General features: G+C 46.7%; 1 protein-coding gene across 2 annotated transcripts in view; it reads left to right on the forward strand.

The window, feature by feature from the left end:
- Positions 1-14,306, forward strand: part of ARHGEF37 (Rho guanine nucleotide exchange factor 37) — a 102,470-nt gene extending 88,164 nt beyond the window's left edge. For both annotated transcript variants that reach the window (XM_077327094.1, XM_077327093.1), the window contains exons 11-13: positions 4,012-4,207; positions 5,797-5,969; positions 6,997-14,306. In XM_077327094.1, coding sequence (XP_077183209.1) covers positions 4,012-4,207; positions 5,797-5,969; positions 6,997-7,230 — 603 coding nt within the window. In that variant the 3' untranslated portion in view covers positions 7,231-14,306. The remainder of the gene's footprint in view (positions 1-4,011; positions 4,208-5,796; positions 5,970-6,996) is intronic.
- Positions 14,307-23,745: the final 9,439 nt, after the last annotated feature.

Below are 23,745 nucleotides of genomic sequence, written 5' to 3' on the forward strand. Positions count from 1 at the left end.
CTTATCCTCTTCAGGACTGGTTCTATTGTCTTTATTCCAAGTTGCAGAGCTCTGGACTATGAACTCCTCCCCTTTCTTACTTTGGGTCAGAGTAATAATTCTGTTTTCTAGTCCCCTAATCTTTTCCTCCAAAAGTCTTACCAGCTTACACTTGGGGCAGCTGTAGTCCATCTTGTCTTCTGGGAGGAAGGCAATCATGTCACACTCACTGCAGATGATGGGATGAGTGTCCTGGAGGTCCATTGTAATGTCTAGGCAGTGGAAGTACTAGGGAAATATAATCTACTGATATAATCTACTGATTCTAATTGCTCGGCCAAGAACCCCAGGCCAAGAGCCCTTTGTCTCTCGGCTCGCGCCTCTGGTGAGGAGCAGCCCTTTTTAATCCTCCCAACAATCCTCTCCTGGTGACTCACTTGTGGCCATGGTGGGGGACTGGCAGTCCCGCCTGACGGCTGCCATAGATGAGATCGCCCTTAAACATCCTATCTGCCCTCGACTCAAACAGGCCCCCTGGTACACGGGTGTGCTCTGGGAGAAGAAAAGGGAAGTGAGATGACTGGAGCGAGTGTGGCGGAAGACTTGTGATGAGGCTAAAAGAACATATCGTACGCTTATGAGGGCATATGAGATGGCGGTGAAAGTGGCTAAACATGAGTTTTTTGCCACGGAAATCACGTCCGCAAGCTTTCGCCAGGCCCAATTACTCACCGCCCTTGAGGGGCGCCAAAATATTAGACAATTGGAAATCGGCTGCGAGGCATTTGCGAGCCATTTTGCGGATAAAGTCTTGTCACTCTGCCACGAACTTCCCGTCACAATTAATACAGTGAATGAACTGGAGACCTGTTGGCCGCCGTTGGTAGTGAGGTTTGATGGCTTCAGGCGGCTCTCTTCTTCTGAAGTGGACAAGTTGCTAGGTTCGGTCAGGACGACCGCCTGCCCCTTCGACCCCTGTCCTTCTTGGCTCCTCAAGGGAGGTGGCCAGAAGATAGGAGCCCAGCTCAGAGATCATCAACTCCTCCCTGAGTATGGGAGAGTTTCCTGAGCGGCTCAAGGAGGTGGTGGTCCGCCCTCTCCTGAAGAAACCATCGCTGGACCCGCTGGACCCTGCTAACTACTGCCCAGTGGCGCACTTAGCGTTCCTGGGCAAGGTGGTGGAGAGGGCTGCAGTGGACCAGCTCCTGGCATTCTTGCTTTAGGATGCTTAGGGCTGATCCTGAGTTGAGAAGGGGGTTGGACTAGATGGCCTGTATGGCCCCTTCCAACTCTATGATTCTATGATTCTTCTATGATTCTAAACTTCGGCACTCAATCCATATCAGTCTGGCTTCCGCCCTGGCCATGGGGTGGAGACGGTTTTGGTCACCCTCCTGGATGACCTCCGTCGCCAGCTGGATAGAGGCGGGTCAGCTGTGTTGGTCCTTTTAGACCTATCGGCGGCCTTTGACATCGTGGACCACGAACTGTTGGTCCATCGCCTGGCCAGTACGGGGATACGGGGCACAGCCTTGTGCTGGATACGGTCCTTCCTCCAGAACCAGACCCAGACCCAGAGGGTTGCTGTGGGGGAAGAGTTCTCGCGGCCCTATAGACTCCCTTGCGGGATCCCTCAGAGTGCGGTCCTCTCCCCCACATTGTTTAACATCTTTATGCACCCTCTGGCCCAGCTGGTACTGAGCTTTGGGCTGGGTTGCCATCAGTTCGCTGATGACACCCAGCTCTATCTCCTAATGGACGGCCACCCGGACTCTCCCCCGGAACCATTTGCCAGATGTTTGGAAGCAGTGTCTGAATGGGTTCGAGCAGAGTCGCCTGAAACTCAACCCCTCCAAGACGGAGGTCCTGTGGCTGGGGGGAAGGGGGCGGGAACAGGCAGCACGTCTACCCACCCTAGCAGGGGTGCAACTTACCATCATGCCCCAAGCTAGGAATTTGGGTGTGACCATTGATGCCTCCCTGACTATGGAGGCTCAGGTCAAGAGAGTAGCGGGCCAGGCATTTTTCTATCTTAGCCAGGCCCGGCTACTAGCGCCCTACCTGTCCCCTGACCACTTGGCCACTGTGATCCATGCGACAGTCAACTCCAGAATAGATTTCTGTAACTCGCTCTACGCAGGCCTACCCTTGTCCCTGACTCGGAAACTACAGCTGGTGCAAAATGCAGCTGCCAGGGTCCTCACTGGAACATCTTGGAGGGCCCACATCCAGCCGGTGCTGAGGCAGCTGCATTGGCTGCCAATAGCTGCCCGGATCCGGTTCAAGGTTTTGGTTTTAACCTTCAAGGCCATACGCGGGTTGGGACCCACATACCTGAGGGACCGCCTACCGCTCTATGCCCCCTGCAGGGCCTTACGCTCTGCAGGTGAGAACCTGTTGGTCATCCCCGGCCTGAAGGAAGCGCACCTAGCCTCGACCAGGGCCAGGGCCTTTTCGGTCCTGGCCCCTACCTGGTGGAATGAGCTCCCGGGTGATCTGCGGGCCCAGCGGGATTTGTCAGCTTTCTGCAGGGCCTGTAAAACGGAGCTCTTCTACCAGGTCTATGGTTGAGGCTGGGGTCTCGCTCCCCCCCCCAGGAGTTGGAGTGTACGCTACTCCCCCATCCTTTTCACGTCTTTGATAATTGGGGGAGGGATAGGATTTTTAGCCGTCATGTTAGTAGATTGATGTTTTAATGGGAATTTTAATGGGGTTAGTTGTTGTGACCCGCCTTGAGCCTGTCGGGAGAGGTGGGAAATAAATCTAAAAATAATAATAATAATAAAAGTATTTTTTTCCTGATTTTTTTTGGGGGGGGGGGTGGTTGAGAGGCATACTTTGTGCGGCAACTGGTGGGTGGAATTTCTTTTTCTCTGCCTTGCTTAAGCAACTCATATTCATTGCTCCAGGCAGCTTGCTACAAAACAAAAACCCCATTCCAGGGAGAAGGGAAAGGGAGGTGGGCATGAGGGTGGGACGGAGATCACGCTACTTCTGGCCACTTTGGTTACGCACAATCATTTTGCTAAAGGTTGCTTGTTGCTCTCCTCCCACTCATGCTACAAGGCTGGGGGAATCCAGTTTTGTGGATTCCCCAGCTGGCGCTTTAAAATGGAGGATGTAGCTGCCAGTTTGCTGCTGGAATGCTGAATGCTGATGACATCAAGTAAAATAGCGGTCCCCAACCTTTCTCAGGTCAGGGACCGCTTCCGGAGTGAGGGAAGAGCCGACGGCCCAGGTGCTGCGAAAATGCGCATGCGCAATTGCAGCGCATGCGTGTTTTGCCACCAGGTGGCGCTAACGCACATGTGCGGCAACTGCACGTGCGCGTTTTCTCCACTAGGGGGTGCTAATACGCATGCGCGGCAACAGCACGCATGCGCATTTGCGTCACCGCCATGCCAGCAGCTGCGCCTGCCTCTTCCCTTCCTTCTCTCTGCCGGCTGGGAAGGCAGGCGTGGCTGGCGGCAGCCCGGTACCGTGGCCTTTGCGGCCCGCCACCGGGCCGCGGACCGGGGGTTGATGACCCCTGAAGTAAAATGTAAAAAAAAAAAAGCATCTGCAAGAGGTAACCCTTTCATTTTCTGGGTGCGGAATGGCCCTGGGATTCTGCAGCCATGGCCAGCCCAGAGGATCTCTGTAGATTTTCTCTCTTTGCAAGTGGCAGAAGTTGTAAATAATTGATCAGAAAGATACCTAATTTTTAAATGTTTTCCAGTACCTAATTTTTAAATGCTTTCCTGTATCATGTGACAGTTACATCAATTCAAATATCACCAATATGGAACATACCTTTCCCTTTCAGTTTAATTGCACAGATTAATTATTTAATTCAATTTATGATCAATCATCTGTTTGATTTGCAAACAAAATTTTCCCGTTATCATGGGATAATTTAGCTATGGCAGAGCAGTGGCTTGCTATTGACCCATCTTCCAGTTGTCCAAAGCAACAAAACTACACCATGACAGTGAGACCATATTTTGCAAGAGATCTCCCCATTCCAACCTACTTTTGTTTGTGCTTCCCCAGCCTCTCAGCCCGGCAGAGGAAAGGAGGGTCCTTTTGCTTGTAAATAAGCATGGACCAGACAAGCTGTACCAGGTAACAAGCAATATCAGTGGCAGCAAAGAGATGGACCTGACTCTTCAGAGAGGGCAGATTGTGGCTCTCCTTCATGACACGGACACCAAAGGCAACAGTAACCGATGGCTGGTGGATGCTGGAGGTATTCTAAGCGATATGACTCCCACTAACTCTTTTCCTTTGATATCATAGGTGGAGTTTGGTTTGCATGAGCCATGGCAACTTAGCACGGTCCTGATGCCTCTCAAAGTACATTAATCCAGGAATGCCTACTCAATGTGCCTGACCTGTGCTGGGTTTCCAGTCAGGCATTCACTGGGGGAGCTCACCTGCCTTGCGAGGCAAGGGAGGGCTGCCAGAGGGGAGAAGGAGCTTCCAGCTTCCCTTCTACCCTGCTTTTACCAGTGGACAGGGCAATGAGGAGGACTTCTTGCTCCTATTCTCTGGCTCCCTATGCCCTGCCCCCTCCAATGCCCTCCTTACTGCATTCTGTTACTGCATTCTGTTACTTTTAGCATTTACTCTGCTCTGGTTTGGCCTCATTTGAAGTACTGTCTATTATTTTTGATACTTCTTGGAGAATAGGTGAGGTGCCAGATGATTAGAGGCGGGTGAATGTTGTCCCCATCTTCAAAAAAGGGAAAAAGGAGGATCCGGGTAGCTATCAACCGCTGACAACTGTAGCTGGCAACATTTTGTAAGAAATCATCAAACAGTCAGTCCTTGAACAGCTAGAACAGAGAGCTAAGACTCAGCACAGTTTTCACAAGAACAAGTCATGTTAGACTTACCTTATCTCTTTTTTCGAGAAAGTGACTACCTTGCTGGATCAGGGGAATGCTGTTTATCTGGATTTCAGTAAAGCTTTTGATAAGGTTCCACATGATATTTTTGTTAACAAGTTGGTAAAATACAGTATGGGTCCTAATTCTGTTAGGTGGATTGATAACTGGTTGAATGTAAAGTTCTGCATTTAGGTAAGAAAAACCATGTACACCAATATAGGATGGGGGAGACTTGTCAGTGTGATTCAGTGGCTAAAAAGGCAAATGGGATTTGGAGCTGTATCGAACAGTGTATCGTGTCCAGATCACGGGAGGTGATTGTACCAATTAACTCTGATCTGGTTCGGCCTCACTTGGAGTACTGCGTTCAGTTTGGGGCACCACAGTTGCAGAGGGATATAGACAGTTGTAGAGGGATGGAGTATGTCCAAAGAAGGGCAACAAAGATGGTGAGGGGTTTGGAGAACAAGACGTATGAAGAAAGGTTGGGGGAGCTTAGTCAGTTTAGCCTGGAGAGGAGATGACTGAGAGGGGGTTTGATAACCATCAAGTATTTAAAAGGCTGCCATAAAGAGGATGGAGCACATTTGTTCTCTCTTGCCCCAGAGGGATGGACCAGAACCATTAATTCAAAATAAATTCCATCTAAACATCCCGAAGAAGTTCCTGACAGTTAGAGCGGTTTGTCATCTGACGGAGAGACTGATCCTGTGAAGGTTCAAGGGGGTGGCAGGTTACAGTGGATGAGCGATAGGGTTGTGAGTGTCCTGCATAGTGCAGGAGGTTGGACTAGATGACCCAGGAGGTCCCTTCCAACTCTGTTATTCTATGAGAGGAGAGGCCCCAATCATCCACATGTTCACACAAGTTAATCAAGTTAATCAACAGAAAGGACAAGGCTGTTTGTGGTGTTCATTATGACCATGACTGCCTCTGTGCCACACAGGGCCAAGAGGCTACATCCCACCTTGGAAAGTTCAGCCATATCATTTCATCCAAAACCCAAAGGCCAAGATGGAGACATTGGCTCCAAATGATGGGGCTGAGAGGAGATGTCATTTTTACAATTCTCCTGAAACTCCCAGCCCATCCATCAACTTCATTACCACATCTTTCAAGGTGAGTACAGGAAAGAAGCATCATCCATTAACAGTGCAATCCTGTGCAGATGTATTCCCCCCCCCCTAAGTCTATTGTTTTTCATTGGTGTAGACCACACTGTAATTTTTCTTTCCTCTATTTCCCTAGGCATAAGATGGGTTTTATATGGGCAGAGGGCAATGAGACTTCCTGTACTGTTGTGCAAATTTGCAGCATGAACTTTACTTCAATCATGCCTTTTCTGTAGGCAAACTTGACTATTTCTCTCAAGGGGCTTTTCTAAAGAAAGGATGGTTTTGCTCAATTAGATTGGCAAATCCTGAGACCTCAGACACGGTTAAGCAAGAATTTCCCCCACAGTTGTAGCAAAAAGCATGCCTCTCTAAGCTTCCCCCCCCCCATTCAGGAATGAGATTTATTTTTAAAAGAAAGAAGATTTGTGATTCCATAAGTGGTGGCAATAAAGAAGCACTTAGATGCATAGGTATTTCAATGGAGAACTATTGATTTAAAAAAAAAAATAGCAGGTATTGCAGGCCCTTTAAAGCATGGAGAAAGGAGATTGGCTGCCTGGCTTGACTGACAGGCAGAAGAGGGTTGCATATAAATCACGTTGCTCTCTTCCACCATTTCCAGTAGCACTTGTGGTGGGGGAGAAGTACAAAATGGCAGCAGAGAAGAGCAAGACAGCAAAAAAGATGAGGAGGGGCCCAGCTGGCGTGATTATATGTAGCATTACGCCACTCAGCTGTTCTAACGCTACTTTTAATGATGTATGGAAATGCCATGAAAATGCTGTGCCAAGAAAAGTGGGATTTTTCAGATATGTATATATTCACATTTTGAATGTCTGATTCAGCTGCTGCTAATCTGCTTCTGTACTGAAGCTCCACCACACAGAGAGGAAACCCAGCTTTCATTCTGATAGTGCATCGAAAGTCAGGGGATCTGGGATTTTGGAAACCCTAAATTCTACAGTCAGTTTGAGTCACTTATTCTTTGATGTTGTTGTGTATTCATAACTGAATTTCCCTGCATTCCTCAGGTGGTGGCTGGCTACGCATTCACAGCCAGAAGCAACCATGAGATCAGCTTGACACCAGGCGAGCCCGTGACTGTCTTGGAGCCCCATGATAAGAAGGGGAGCAAAGAGTGGAGCCTAGTAGAGGTGAATGGACAGAAGGGCTACGTGCCTTCCAGCTATCTGGTAGCAGTGCCCAATCCACAGACACCTGGGTGGAGCTTGCCGGCATGGCCTCTTCCAGGTCAGCAGACGTAACAGCAAGAAAATGTTCGCTTCCAGAAATCAGGCCTGCTTCCCCTGAGCTGTCCTCTTCATTCCCCCTCCCCACAGGGACTGGTCATACAGTAAGGGAAAAGGCAGGTGGTGAGGCCAGGAAGTGAGCAGATTGGTATGTCTGTCCTTTTACGGAAAATGGGAAGGAATGTCGCTGTGAGGCTGCTAGCTGTGCTCAGTTTTTTTAGGTTGGCACCATCAGTGTACTTGAAAAATGGATGTTTGGGCATGAACAGTTCCTGTGGAATGTCAGGGATGTGTTTGAAAATTAACAGTGTCTTCATTCTGGCATAAAGAAGGTACCAAAACATCCCTCACATTCAAACTTATAGGTAGAGTGTGACAGTAAATTAACATACAGCATAATGAAAATGGTTAACAGATTCCGGATAAATAGGGGAAAACAGCAATTTGGTTTTGTTTGCATTCACTTGAGATTGAATCACATGGAAAACATTTTGCGTACAATAAATATATCCACATTAAGAGAATAATGGGCGACTAGATAATCAATTGCTGGAGACTTTGCCCTTCTGTCCCCTGCCTTTCCTCTCAAGCATGGAAGTGCTAATACATGATTTTATAAGAGAAATACATGCACTTTTTAATTTATTTTTGTTTTACTTTGCTTTAGTTCTAAAAAGTGAAGGGAAGAGGAGAAACAGAGTAGGCAGCTGTGTTGGGCCATAGAAAAATTACAAAAATACTAGTTTTATAGTATGTATTTTTATTAGAAATAACCCAAATATTTTTAAATGGTGGACAAATGTTCAGGTGTTAGAGCAGAATTTCAATAAGCTAAGAGGATCAAAGCACTGAAAATAAAACAGTGTTACAGTGAAGAGAAACAAACTTTGTACAGAGAGAGGAGAGAGAGAGAGTCCTAGCAATCTAACTCTTCTGTTCATTCAGTCTGTTTGTTGAGTACTGGAAGCAAGCAGTGAGAAAGTGTGTTCATAGGAGCAGGAAGTCTCTAACTGAGCCAATCAGGATACTTTGAAAAAGTATCAGGACGTTCCTAATCTAACTATGCTAAATACATGTCTCCTCCGATGCCCCCCCTAAAATATTCATTATATTCATTTGAATCATGCACACAACAGACCTTGCATATTTTTTATCCAGACACAGAAAAACACTTCCTAATGTACTTGCTAATGAGCTCCATCTAAACTCAGGAAAAATGCTTCCTAGTTCCAGTCCATCCCCTGGTAGACTCCCAGGTAAGACAGAAAAGGGGTTACACACACACACACACACCGAGAAGTAAATAAAATGCCCAACAATGTTCACACACTTCACACCTTGGCACATCTTGCCATGTTCTGCCTTTGAAGATGCCAGCCACACACACATCAAGGTCTAAAACTACTAGACCATGACCCACAGCAACCAGATGCCTACTACGACATCTTCTCTAGTCTCATCATTTCCATCCCTTTATATGCAGAGTCATGGGTTGGCCACTAGATGGCTCAGCTACCTCATTTGGACTAATGAATCCAAAGTACTCTTAGCAGACACCTATGCTTTGAGAGCAGCTTTATGGAGGGGGGGGGGTGCATTTTGCAGTTTGTTTTCATTCTCTCCAAAGGTGGGCTTCTGGACAACTTCTTGCTTCTTACTTCCAGTGGATCAGCTCTCATACAGCAAGAGGCAGATTTACGGCTACAGAGCACTAAAACTGGAACAGAATCTCATGATGTTGCTTCTGCTGCATGTAATGAGTCAACCCTATGATAAGAGGATCTCCTATTCAGTGTGCCACTTGAATTTACCTTGTTGCAAACCATAAAATAGAAGAGAAGTGAAGATATAATAGGAAGGAGATGAAGTAGCTGCCGACACTCTGTGTGCTTGTGTACGTGTGGAAGCAGAATTCTGTGCAGTATGCAACATGAGAATAGTGTGTGTCCCGTTAGAGAGATGGCCCATGACCTGGATAGCCCAGGCAAGCATAATCCCACCTGATCTCAGAAGCTAAGCAGGGCCGGGCCTGGCTAGCCCTTGGAAGGGGGATCTCTAAGGAATAGCAGGGTCATGATGAGAGGGCGGGCAATGGCAACCACCCCCGAGCATCTCTTGCCTAGCAGCCAGACAATCTTAGGATCTCCTGACTATACTATACACCAGGGGTCCTCAAACTTTTAAAACAGGGGGCCAGTTCACTGTCCCTCAGACCATTGGAGGGCCGGACTATAGTTTAAAAAAAAAAACTGAACAATTTCCTATGTATACTGCACATATCTTATTTTGAAGTAAAAACAAAACAAAACGGGAACAAATACAATATTTAAAATGAAGAACAAGTAAAGTTAAATCAACAAACTTGCCAGTATTTTAATGGGAACTATGGGCCTGCTTTTGGCTAATGAGATGGTCAATGTCCGGTTCCATATTTGTCACTGCTAGTCATGACAAGTGATGCAAGTGTGCATCAGTTAGTCTAGATCTGGTTGGAGATTTCAGATGTTTCATTCTGGAAAAAGTCTGTTCACAGACATAAGTGCTGCCAAAGGTGGTTCCCATTTTGAGCGCATGGTTCCTGAGATTTAATGTGAGTTCAGCCATACAAGCACATGGCTGAACTCGCACTGCTCAGAGATCACAACAGTGTGAACCAGGGCTTACACAGCACACAGCATACAACATCATACGCAACTGAATAGCAATCAGAATATAAATGCAGTTTGGTGTAGTGGTTAGGAGTGCGGACTTCTAATCTGGCGTGCCAGGTTCAATTCTGCACTGCCCCACGTGCAGCCAGCTGGGTGACCTTGGGCTTGCCACAGCACTGATAAAGCTGTTATGACCAAGCAGTAATATCAGGGCTCTCTCAACCTCACCCACCTCACAGGGTGTCTGTTGTGGGGAAAGGGAAGGCGACTGTAAGCCACTTTGAGTCTCCTTCAGGTAGAGAAAAGCGGCATATAAGAACCAGCTCTTCTTCTCCTTCAGTAATATCAGGGCTCTCTCAGCCTCATCTCCCTCACAGGGTGTCTGTTGTGGGAGAGGAAAGGGAAGGCGACTGTAAGCCGCTTTGAGCCTCCTTCGGGTAGAGAAAAGCAGCATATAAGAACCAACTCTTCTTCTCCTTCAGTAATCTCAGGGCTCTCTCAGCCTCACCTCCCTCATAGGGTCTGTTGTGGGGAGAGGAAAGGGAAGGCGACTGTAAGCCACTTTGAGCCTCCTTCGGGTAGAGAAAAGCGGCATATAAGAACCAACTCTTCTTCAGTAATCTCAGGGCTCTCTCAGCCTCACCTCCCTCATAGGGTCTGTTGTGGGGAGAGGAAAGGGAAGGCGACTGTAAGCCACTTTGAGCCTCCTTTGGATAGAGAAAAGCGGCATAGAAGAACCAACTCTTCTTCAGTAATCTCAGGGCTCTCTCAGCCTCCCCTCCCTCACAGGGTGTCTGTTGTGGGGAAGGGAAGGGGATTGTAAGCCGCTTCAGACTCCTTCAGGTAGAGAAAAGCGGCATATAAGAGCCAACTCTTCTTCTTCTACTGTCAATTAAATTGGGTTTCCTACTCCTTCGCTGTCTGCAGAGCTGGATTAAGTTCCCATGCTGAGCACTGACCATTTTCATTTCCTCTGAGCACTGACAATTTGCATTATCATTGTGATGCCACCCACCTAGAAACCACCCCAACCAATTAACCAACTTCAAAAAAAGGCTCTCCTAATGCAAAAAAAAGAATCCTAATTATTTTAATGTGATGCGGGGGGGGGGGGTGACCGGGTCTCTCTTCAGAGGAAGGTGGCTGACAATGGAGAGCTTGGCAAAAAAGATCCGACAGGAAGGTGGGGGGGGGTAAAGATTAAAATCCTTGCAAGAGCAGAGTTTTTCTAGGGCAGCCGCTGTGCGCTGCAGACCCTGCGCTGCTTTGCAAACCTCATTTTCCTGTTGCCCTCTAAGCTCAAGCCAACTAACCAACTTAAGAAAAAAGGCTCTCCTAACTTTAAAAAAGACTCTCCTAACGTAAAAAAAAAATCCTAGCTTGTTTTTAACCTCGATCAGGCAGCCGCTGGCTTTGCACAGGCACACTCGTTATCCCTCCAATCATGCCAGAGACTGAGAGGAAGAATGAAGAGACGGAGAAAAGGTGGGAAGTCAGAGAGTGCAGCTCAAATTTCACACATGCGCACTGCAGGGAGTCAGCTGCTAAGTGACAGGCGGCTGGAGGGAAAAATACCCGGCAGGCCGGATAAAAATCGTCCGCGGGCCGGATTTGGTCCGCAGGCCGTAGTTTGAGGACCCCTGCTATACACAAATAAACAGAGATATGGAATGAGTGTAGGCTCTTCCCTGCAGTGTTATCCTCTCCCTGTAACACTATAGAAGGTCAGGGCTTACTAGACAGAAGCAGGGTACAGAGGACTACAAAGCAGGGCAGAAAATGTGCTCTAAAATATAAAATAAAAACAAGCAAGGAAAGGGCCGCTCACATTTTTGAGATATAGGATGTCAGGTTGGGATGCTTATGCTGCAGCAAAAATTGGTTGCTACTGCAAATGTTCGCCTAATTTTATATGGGAGTTGGCTAGTATGCAAGCTTTTACATGCCAGTTTTGAGGGTGAACTTACAGCTCCTGCTGTCAAACAGGTGCTTGCTCTCTGGCACAGGCATATGCAGCTTGCAGGCCCAGAACAAGTAAGACAAAGACTGCCAAAAGTAAGTGACACCAAAATCTCATATGGTTGACCTAGGCAGGTCATAGAATTGTAGAGTTGGGACCTTACAGGCCATCTAGTCCAATGGTCCCCAACCTTTTTATCACCGGGGACCACTCAACACCTTTTACTGAGGCCTGGTGGGGTGGGGGGTAGTTTACTCCTCTACTCTCAACCACTGCCCTAACGCTCTTTGATCGCTATGGTAATGTTTAAACATCCCTTCAAAATAAGATACAGACACGCCACAACAATGAAGTGTGTTGTAAAGGGCTGGGGGGGGGGTGAAGTAAAGGGCCGGGGTGGGGGGAAAAGGTGTCCTTCAGGGCCCACCTCCAGTTAGTCGAAGGACCACATGTGGTCCGCAGCCCACAGGTTGGGGATCGCTAATCTAGTCCAACCCCCTACTCAATGCAGGATCAGCCTAAAGCATCCGTTTCAGCATCCACTCTGTAATGCTTTATCTTTGCCCCTGGCAAACAACATACCTTTAGGACTAGGAGGTGAGGTGTTGGCTTTCCCTGTACCTTATGTTAAATAGCTATCTATCTGATAAAGCATCTCTGATGACATAAGAAACAAAGGGTACAGTCCCCCTGAAAACAGCAGTAAATCTTCTTTGAATTTTCTCAGTGCAGGATTACAGCCAAAGATTGTGAATGTCAGGCATCCTATTTAGAGAAGTAATACATTAAAAAAAATATGTACATATTTACTTTGCGGCACAAAGTATGTAAACCAATACCCTTTACCACATTGACTTCTGATAGTCAAATAGAACAGATTTTAGTCTCTTCACCTGCCGCTTTTTCACACGTAAATGGCATTTCCAGGCACTCTCTGGCCACTGGCAGGATCAGAATAGAAACGGAGTGAGGTGATGAATACCTGCCCATAAAGAGTCTCACCCCCAACCCCAGGTGTAATACTCTAGTAGACAGAGATTCAACACAAGGAAGCAGCCACCACCATGCATGCACCATTCGTGCATGAGATAGTGGGGCCTGGCTGATGCTTCAGGGCTGTAGGATGTTATGCTAGGCATGATCCATCCCTTAGAATTAGGCTAAATCAGCTGGGCTTTGGCTTCTAAGCTGCTGCCTACCATTTTAGAGCAGGGGTCTCAAAACTGCTAAAGAACAACCCTTAAACAGTTGAGACATTGCAGAACTGCACTTTTGGAATTCTGCTTCCAGGGAACTGATTTGGTATAACTCTAGTGTTGCCAGTCTCCAGGGGGGAGAGAAGAAGGGAGGCAAGAGCCACTGTATATAAATATCAACAATAGTATTCAGAAGGTCATTGAGTGTAATGAATGTACACAAACAGTTCAATAGAAGGCAGTTCAATAACAAAATTCAAATATGCATAAAGCTACATGCAATTTTAAACAAAGTACTATTTCCCAAAATGCATAAATGAAATTAGAACAGAAACAATCATAAATGTTATGAAGAGAAGTAGAGAAATAATAGAATGGGCTAAAGCATAGGCAAGGCAAGTCTCCCAGTGGGGCCTGGAGATTCCCCAGAATTACAACTGTCCCGACCACAGAGATCAGTTCCCCTGGAGAAAATGGCTGCTTTGGAGGGTAGAATCCGTGGCATTATAAACAACTGAGGCCCCTTCCAAAGCCCCACTCTCCCCAGGTTCCACCACCAAATCTCCTGGAATTTTCCAACCCTATGGGTAGGAGAACTAGATCCCAGACTCTAACTCTGCCATTAAGCTCACGACAACCTTGGGCTGGTCATGTCCTCTTTCAGCTTCACCTACTTCACAGGATTAATGTGAAAATAAAATTGGAGGGTGGGGCAACACTGTACGCTGGCTTGAGCACCTTGGAGGAAGGATGGGATAAAAACATACTAAATAACTAATTGTGTAGTTATTGCCAGACATTTAAGGGGAATGCTGAGTCACTTCCATGAGTGCTCCAGGCATGTTACCAAAAGTAATTTCTCCGTTTTTCTTCTTTAAGCCTTGTTCTGATCCCTTGCCCTTACTTGTAAGAAGTAGCATCCTCAATGAAAAATGGTGACTCCAGGTTCTAATCCAGATGTCTGTTTCATCCCAATTGTGGAAGAAGCAGGATTTGAAGTGGTTAGTCTTGTCCCACTGTCTTCTCAGCCCTTTCTGAGTTCAGCCCTCTCCTACCCACTATGCATCGCAAATCCTGCTTGCTACAGCAAGCAGAGATAGGGACATGCTTTACAAAAAGGGACATAGGAGCGATGAACAGATGCCAGTCTTCTGAGTAAGAAATAATCAACAGATTTATGCCAGTGCACCCAAACTATCATGCAAGTGTGCTCCTGTGTTTGTTTATTATTTATTGTGAGACCTCATGTGTGTTTGCTACTTCTTAATAAAGGACTTGCAACAACCAGTGTCTGGCCTGTGTAATCTTTATGGGCAACCAATACCATGAATTGAACAACAGACTTGTGCATGTCACTGTGTGGTGCGTGCATGCAATGACCAAGGCAGTGTCACAAAATGTGAGATGATCAACTAGAGAGTCTACTGCTCTGTCATTGTCTTAATAGTTAAGAGTCTACTGTCATGCTGACAGAGTGATGAAAAGGAATGGGCCAAGAATGGAATGAGCTTTTCCAGATCCCTCTTTTCCTCTTGCTTTCTCTGAGCTGGCTCTGACCTCTTCCAGCCAAAACATGTGGGAGAATAAAGGGCAGTATGCAGGCCTTTAAATAACCCAGCAAGGACATACCCTTCCATTTGGAATGCTCTGGCAGGTTACTAGAATGTGCTGGGTTTTGGAGGGCAGCGGATGGTGCAAGTGGCCCAGGAAAGTTGGGACAGAGCCTGATCCACCTGCTAAGCCCAACAGGTGACAATCTGCATGAAGTATTACCTGAACTGCATGTCAGGAGACACATGTTCTGTGGGAAATGGCTAATGAGAGGATCAAATTGCCTATGTTTATGAAGTAATTCTCCCCTTAAGAACTCATGGCAGACAACAGATAGTGAAATAAAACAACAAGCAGTCTTTATTTAACAGAAAGCAAGATAAAATAGACATAGAGAAACATATAACAAACGGGAAATAAAGAGAGGAAATGAATAGAGTCCGGGAAAGCAGGTCAAGGGAAGAGAGCTTTACCAACTCTGAAGAAGCGGGAAGGCAAAGACAGGGACGAGACAATGACCAGTGTTGTGAAGGGCAATCGGGATGGATCTGGGATTCCAGACTGGCCATATGGCTTGTCAGGGCAGGGGTTCTTATATCCTGTCAGAGGGCTGTATGTGCCTCAGTCTGCACATACACAAGGTGGGCCAGCTCAGGATCGAGACAAAAGGGAGACGAGTCTTGATGAATTTATGTTCTGAGTGTTAATGGCTCCAAAGAAAAATAATCAGGGCACAATATGGAAAAATCCAGGGGCCTCCAGACACTAGCTATCTGGATGGGGGAAGTTTCCTTCTGGCAGCGTAGTTTAGAGTGAGTTAGAGCCGTGAGACAAAGAGCTTGGGCCAAGAAAGCCCTTGGCAAAATGGACTCTGCCAGTCACTTGATCAGCAATACAATAGAAGGGGGGGGGGGAATTTAGAGCACTTTGTGGTTGTTTTGGTTGTCAGGTCAAACCAGTGGCTTCTGTTGAGGTGAAATGTAAAATGGAGTATGGCCAGGCCCATGTCCTGGCTGATGGGAATGCAGGGTGTCTGGCTTTGCTTTAGCTTAGATTGATGGTGGCTGCCACGGGAATTTGGGCACTGTGTGCTAGTCCAATAATGAGGGGTTTCATCCTATGAAGGGGGAAATCCCCTGGCAGTTTCTCTGAGCAGCAGCCCTGACTCTCAGGGTATTGTTTTCTGTGGATCCAGAATGTCAGACTAGAATCAGTGGTCTGAAATGAAATGGAAAGAATTTTTGCCTAAACATTAGGAAGAACTTCCCAACAATTCTCTTAAAGCTGTCTCAGCCACCTGTACCTCGCAGGGTTTGTGGTAAGAGGAAGGGAATGCAGTTTGTAAGCTACTTTGGGACTCCTTTGGGTAGTGAAAAGCAGTGCTGGGTGTGCGGATCAACAGAATCACAGAGTGGGAACTGCAACTCCAACTATAAGGAATCTTAACCTTATTGGTGAACTCACAGGATCCATCCTGCCATTGGGTCCATTCAAAAGAACCAATCAGTTCATACCTGGGGAACTCGTACAAGCCAATCACAGAGTTTGGTGGGCCTCTCAACCTGTATATAAGTTTGGGGGCCGGGCCATTAAGTTCAGTACTGTGGTGTGATCTTAATAAAGAGATGATGTTTCACTCTACTAGTGACTCTGCACCTTTTTGAACCCACTATTCAATGCAGGGTATAATAAAAAGAACCCAGCTCCTCCTCCTCCTCCTCCTCCTCCTCCTTTTCTGGGTCAGGAATAAATTTTCCTCTGGGCCAGATTGCTCCAGGGTGCCTGGAGGTCCTTTGCCTTGCTCCGGGCATAGAGCAGGGTCACCGGGAGACCATGTGGGAGGTAGTTGTGAACAAGCTCTCTCATCTACTGTGCATCTGCCTTGTGCTCTCTGCCTCTCAGGATAACCTCTCAGGGAATTCATGCTATTTTGGCGGCAGTTGGGGAAGAAGGGCACAAAGGACCCCACAGCTGTTTGCGCATCAAAGGGGGTAACTCCGTGTCCAGTTTCAAAGAAGGTGGCACATGGGAGGACAGCACAGCCCATGAATCGCTTTTACTTGGCCAGTGGAATGGAACAGTACGGCAGGGGCAGGACAGTTAAATCAGGAAGGAGGGCAGAGAGCTCATCAGTTTTGCCACCGTCTGAAAGGCTGCAGTTATTTCCCCAGTCGCATGAATTTGACAAGTTGATGGCCCTGAGGGAAATCACTTTCATGATGTACAATCACCAGGTTTGCTCACATATTGGAAGCCAGAGCATGTTCTAAGGACAGGTGCATCCAACACTCAGGGCTGATGCAAGCAGGAACACTGCTGGACGCATTGGCAGGGAGCATAGCACAAACTGGAGCCACCTGAGGGTCCTCCTCCTTGTTACTCTTTTGTGAGGGAGCAAGGGACAAAAGGGGAGGAACGGCCGCCATCTTCTTCCTCCAGACTTTGCAATACTGGAAATAGCTCATGGCTAAAATGGAGCTGAGACTCATGTTTTTTTATTGTACAGGAAGGCCCTGTTAGATTCCCCCTCCCCACATATACACTGCATTTTATTTATGTAGTCACTTACTTTTCTCCTTTTCTAACTGAGGCTTAAGGCAGATTATACAGCGGAAGTCGATACAAGCAATCAATAGGCTGAGACATTTAATAAGCAACATAATAGGGCTTAGATTACAGAAATCTGAAACAAAGCATCAAGCATTAGTCATGATAGGCAACAAAAACGGTGTTGCGTAAATTGAAAACAAGGTAATACAGCAAAGAGCTTTATTTATTTACAGTTAGATTTTTATTCTGCCATTCTCTCAGGGCTCAAGGTGGCTTACAGAATTTAAAATACACAATAATTAAATATAATATCCATTTAAAAATCTAAAATTCAGTTTTAAAATTTAACCAATTCAAAGATAAGGAAAATCTTTGGCCGCCTCTTCTTGTATAAGCATTAAGGTGGAGTACTGACTAGGGGTCAGATGGAGTCCTTGGAGCGGTGCCTAGAGCTGGACTTTTGAACAGAAGGCCAGCATCTCCTTGGTGTTATTTCAGGCCTGGCAGAACTGATTGAGGTCCCACAAGGCCCTGATCTCACCAGGCCAGGGCCACTCTCACCTCTAAGCAAATTCCAGTCACTAGATCTTAGTGCTCTTGGAGGGATGTAATGGAAGAGACAGTCCTGAAGACACAAGGGTCTCAGACTATTTAGCATCAAAACCTTGAACCTGATTTGGTCTCCAGTCTGGAGCCAGTGCAGCTGGGAGAGCACTGGTGCGATATGAGCTCTCCACGGGGTCCCAGTAAGGACCCGGGCCAGTTAGGGTTTCCAGAGCAGCCCTGTGTAGAACAGTCATTACAGTAGTCTAGTCCGGAGATAACCATTGCATAATACATTATACACACACAGAGTGATACAATAACATCAGAGTGCAGTGGCACCTTTAAGACCAACAAAGATTTATTCAGGGCGGGAGCTTTCGAGTGCAAGCCCTCTTCCTCAGACTATGAACTCCCTGTTGGTTTCTCAACCTCCTCCCTGCTTCCATGAAAGCTCATGCCTTGAATAAAACTTTGTTGGTTTTAAAGGTGCCCCCGGACTCAAACTTAGTCCACAACGCTGTTTCCTTTATGAAGCTTCTTCCTGAACCATTCTGTTATCCTGTAGGGGGGGGGGGCACAACAGAATGCATGTGCTTGGGGAGCTGTGGATCGTGCCCATTTGCAGGGCATCAGTACTGCTTTCCCCTCCCCCTGTACAGTCTCTTCGTTTCTACATCCCTTGTGCCCTTCTTAACTGGGAGAAGAAGCTAGCCCACGGAGGCCTTGTTTGACTTCTGTGCCCTCGCAGAGCCTTATCTAGCCTCACCGGGTTTTGGTGTCAGCCTTCAACGAATAAGCAAGAAGGGCAACGTTCCGTTCACTGGATTGCTATGTCACACCACAGACCCAGACCTTCTCTGCCTTGCCTTGCCTTGCCTTGCCTTGCCTTTCCATATAGGAGTGTCACTAACCCCTTAATGCTGAAGTCCCTTGGAACGCAGCTTAGGCACAGCAGTTTCTTTCCATCTCACCATCCCCAGACACCGATTAAATTTCATGGCTTGTTCCTTTGCATCTCCCGACGGCTGTAGTTCAGTCGACATGCACGAGAGGGAGTGAAGCCAAGAGAGATCAAGGGATTAGCTGTAAACGAAATGCTGTTAGCCCATAGCAATAAGAGGACTCAAAGTACTTTGGCACCCTTAGAGACTAATTCGTTTATTGTAGCAATGAACTCTGGCTGGTAGCTTGCACATTCCAGGATTTAAAACCACACTACATTCTGCATTTTCAGTTGTACCACAGTCTTTGGATCTCCTTCTCACATTTCCACCTCCATGCTACCTGCCCATTTCATTTCCCATAATACTTCCATGTATTTATGGCATCAGCAGTGTACTCTTTTTCTGTTAAGTCCTTGCTGTGTCATTTATCCTGAGTCTAGTCTTTTAAAATCAAATTATAGCCCCATGCAGTTCCAGTTTGGACTGTAGCCAAGCAGGAAGGAGGGAGAGGGCTAGACCTTTCCACTCCCCCCCCCTGGGCAGTTTGACCAATTGAAACTGGCCCCTGAGGACCATACAGGGATGTATTTGAACTTTCAAAAGCCAGGCCTTGCCAGCATCTCATTACGAACCTTAGTGCTGGTTGTGATCTCCTCAAGGCACAGCCAGGAAGCCAGGAAGAAGAAGAGCTGATTTTATACCAAAGGAGTCTCAAAGTGGCCTACAATCGCTTTCCCTTCCTCTCCCTACAACAAACATCCTGTGAGGTAGGTGGGACTGAGAGAGCCCTAACAGAATTGCTCTGAGAGAACAGAATTGCTCTGAGTGGCCCAAGATCACCCAGCTGGCTGCATGTGGAGGAGCAGGGAATCAAACCCGGCTCTCCAGATTAGTGGCCACTGCTCCTAAGCATGACATCAAGCTGGCTTGAGTGGCAAAAACCTCTCAAGTGTGTAGAATCTGCTGGGCAAGGCTGGGGGACAGCAAGGAAGCTTCCCTGGGAGATCTGCTCTCTTCAAGGGAGCAGAAAGTAGTTGATTTCTCACATCACTTTATACCATTGTGAGATGATTTCCACCCTGAAACAACTGGCTTGAAAGTCCTGTGCCAGTAAACATCTTGCTTGGTGTTCCATTTTCCGTTTCAGGCCAAACAAGGCAAGGCTATAATAACAGAGAGACAAGTCATGCAGCTTTCTCCCTCCTGTCCCCTTCCTTATGCACCCCAGCATGATGAAGAAAAGTTTTTCATTTTTGTTCTCCTTTTGGTCGGGTTGGGAAGACTGGGGGCAAGGACAGCCTTGGGATAACAGTGTGAGAATATGCATGTACAAAACATTTGCAATGCAACTTAAGAACAAGTTCAAGTACTTGATAAAGGGGAAACTGTTTTTTTTAATGCTCGAGGGCGCTGCTTGCAATTTGCAATCAGACTGCCATTTGAAAAGAGGCATGATTGCATATTGCCAGGGTGACTGTGAAGTTTTGTAAGGATGACATGGTGTAATGAAATTTAGGACTAATCCACACATGTAGTAGCATTACAGGAGAGCACTGTGACTTGCAACAGCATGAGTTAAAGAAATTTGCCCCGTCTAAGGTATGTAAATCTGTGGCCAAGAAGCCAATACAGATAGCCAGTGGGGATAAACACTGCAATGTGCAACCCGATTCCCACAACAAAGTCTTCAACTGGGTCAGGGACATGCAGTGTGGATTTGCATCTGTCCACATATGTGCTTCTTAAGATGGCATTAGCAAAACACACAGCCTGTCCTGTATTTGCCCGAGGATCTGTCTGTGCAGCATTCTGTTGCACACACTGATCCTAGTCGGACAAAGCAATCAGTGTGCAGCTGCCTGCTTCGACCTTTGAAGTGCCTTTATCAAATGGGTGTGCTTGTGTCTCAGGTGATGTGAGGTGATGTGGAAGCACGGTGACGTTTGGTCTAGGAAGGAATTTTTTTTAAACATGCAAGTGATTCCTTTACGTTACAGACACAAAGCCACAAATGCACCTGTGCAAAATGAAGGCAAACTGCCGATTGATTTCTCCTTCAACTAGATTCCCCGATTGTTCTGGATCTGGAACAATGTATGCAGCTTCAGCCAGCACAGGCCAGCAGTCATTCCCAAGGTTGCTGCTGGCTGGGAAAAGGGCTTCCCCAATCAAGGCACTCTTTGCCAGGCTCAGCTGCCTGTCACTATGTCCAGCTCGGTCCAGGCTTCCTCTACATAGTCCTAAACTGAGATGTTTGGCAGGAATCCTGTAGAGAAGAAGACACCAGTTGCTTACTTGTCTGAGCCTGCCATTAATCCTAAAGAAGGAAGGTTAGTAGTGAGGGCAGCAACTTTTCTGTATAACATTTCAAGCCTCTGGATGGAAAGCTAAGTGCAACATGACTTTCCCCCTACATAGGACATATTTCAAAGGCTGCAATCCTGAGTGCACTTTCATAGGAGTAAGCCCCATTTAATAGAAAGGGACATACTCCTGGAGAGACTTGTTTAAGATTGTTTCCCCAAAGCGTGAAGTCCTAGAGAGCCAGTTTGGTGTAGTGGTTAGGAGTGCGGACTTCTAATCTGGCATGCCACGTTCGATTCTGCACTCCCCCAAATGCAACCAGCTGGGCTCGCCACAGCACTGATAAAACTGTTCTGACCGGGCAGTGATATCAGGGCTCTCTCAGCCTCACCCACCCCACAGGGTGTCTGTTGTGGGGAGAGGAATGGGAAGGCGACTGTAAGCCGCTTTGAGCCTCCTTCAGGTAGGGAAAAGCGGCATATAAGAACCAACTCTTCTTCTTCTAGATGACTCCCCTTTTAAAGGTTGCTCAGAGAGAGAGACAGAGATGGAAAAAATAGCTACCAATGAGTGAATGTAACCGCCATTTAAGATAATTATACCAATTACATACCAAACAAGCATTATGGTATAAATTCATGATCAAGTACTTAGACTTAAGTCTCTAGTTAATGGAGGCATAGTTTTATCACAAGGTTTCTCTCTCTCATGACTAAATCTCTTCACTCCCATGTCCCATGAGTGTCAGTGTGGTATAGCAGTTAAGAGTGGCAGCCTCTAATCTGGAGAACTGGATTTGATTCCCCCTCATCCTCCATGTACAACCTGGAGGTATTTTACACAGAGCCAAATAAAACAATTTAAAAACAACCAGTTTAGACAGCTTTATTATACTACAATTGTTGTTCTGCATTGAATATAGTATGTTGAAAAACTACGTTGCAATGCTTTCTGCATGGAACAATTCATAGCCCTGTCCTCTGTAGTTTTGCCAACTCCGCTTTGTTCTCTAATGCAGTCACTAATCTGCATAACCAAAGAAGCTTCTCTGCATGACTAATAGTACGTCTGTGACAGGCAGGGCCTCTTCTGCATGATGGATAAGCTGATGAAAACTCACTAAATACATTGTTGTTTTTCTGATCTCTGCACAGAAGAGTGAATTTACTCCATAAAACTGATTTTGCTCTGCATGGTGAACTGCCTCTTCGATGCTTTAAGCATCTTTTAAGCGTTGTTTCTGAAAGATGCTTTTCATCTAATCATTTCTCTCCTGCCTGCCTGAGATGGTGCATAGAAGCTCCTTAGCCATGCAGAGAAGCTCCTTAGTTATGCAGATTAGTGTCTGAATCAGAGAACAAAGTGGAGTTGGCAAAACTACAGGGGGCAGGGCTATGAACTGTTTCATGCAGAGAGCATTGCAACGTAGTTTTTCAACAGACTATATTCAATGCAGAACAACGATTGTAATATAATAAAGCGGTCTAAACTGGTTGTTTTTTAAAGTGTTTTATTTGGCTCCATGCAGAATACCTCCAGGAGAGAAATGAATCAGTGAAAAGCCTATTTCAGAAACAATGCTTAAAAGATGCTTAAAGAAGAGGCAGTTAACTATGCAGAGCAAAATCAGTTTTATGGAGTAAATTTACTCTTCTGTGCAGAGATCAGAAAAACAACAATGTATTTAGTGAGTTTTCATCAGCTTATCCATCATGCAGGAGAGGCCCTGCCTGTCACAGTCTCACCTACCTTACAGGGCATCTGTTGTGTGGAGAGGAAGGGAAGGTGATTCTTCTTCTTTAGTCCCTTTTGGAGCTATGTACAGTTAAATTTTGTCATATAGCCATCAGCTGGCCAGGAGGATGAGGGAAGAAGACAGTGCAGAGATAGGGCAGGAGGTTGTAGTTTCTAGGTGAGGAGCTGTTGACTCTCTTTCTTAGAAATGTTTCCACACTAACAAGGCAAGGTATGCTGAGCAGCAGTACAAGGATTCCTGTAGGCCAGCAGCACAGCTGCAACAAAGATGGCATTAAGATGCGAGGAAAGCACTCCTCTCCCAGCACAGAGTACAAATGCTGATGCGCTGGCCCTTGGCCAGGCAACACATTAACTCACCATTGCAGGCTGACGTGTAAACTAGGTGTTGTGCATACAGACCTACTAAGGACTGAGCTTGAGGTCCGAGGCAGGATTGTGATTTGCAGCCTCTGATTGGTTCACGGACAGCTGGCTTCCCCACGGGAGCCGGTGGATTCAAATGGGATAGCCTCAGACTGGTTGGTCAGCTCACAGCAGGATCCTCCAGGGATCCAATCAGTTCAAACCTAGCATGTCTTGATACTCTCTTGTATTATGTTCTTGCACCAGGAAAGAGCTGCAACAACTCCAGTGTCTGGGTGTCCCTGAACCCATGGATTTAACACTGGCAATGAAGGTGGGATCACGACACCAGGCATGCTGTGCTAGTAAGTGGCCACCCCCTGGAGCCCCTCCATGCTGCAGAGGCCTGCCTGCCTTCCAAGGGGGGACAAATCACTGAAATCACTAACTGTAGAGCCCTGCCTTCTGGGGGGGGGGGCTACTGAATCACTCGCTGCAGAGCCCTGCCTTCTGAGGAGGGACAAGCCGCTGAAATCACCTTCCGCCCAGTGCCCAACCTCCAGGGAAGGGACTGTCAGACCAACTGAATATGCTGTCCAGAGGACAGACTCCATCTTGTGGAATCAACATGGCCAACCAGCCAAGTGGGAGGCCTATGTATAATTTCCATGATAATGCAATCATGGACCTGCAAACTCTGCAGGACATGTTTTTGAGCATGTATGGCA

This window comes from Paroedura picta, chromosome 3 (genome assembly GCF_049243985.1).
Source record: "Paroedura picta isolate Pp20150507F chromosome 3, Ppicta_v3.0, whole genome shotgun sequence".
Taxonomy (NCBI): domain Eukaryota; kingdom Metazoa; phylum Chordata; class Lepidosauria; order Squamata; family Gekkonidae; genus Paroedura; species Paroedura picta.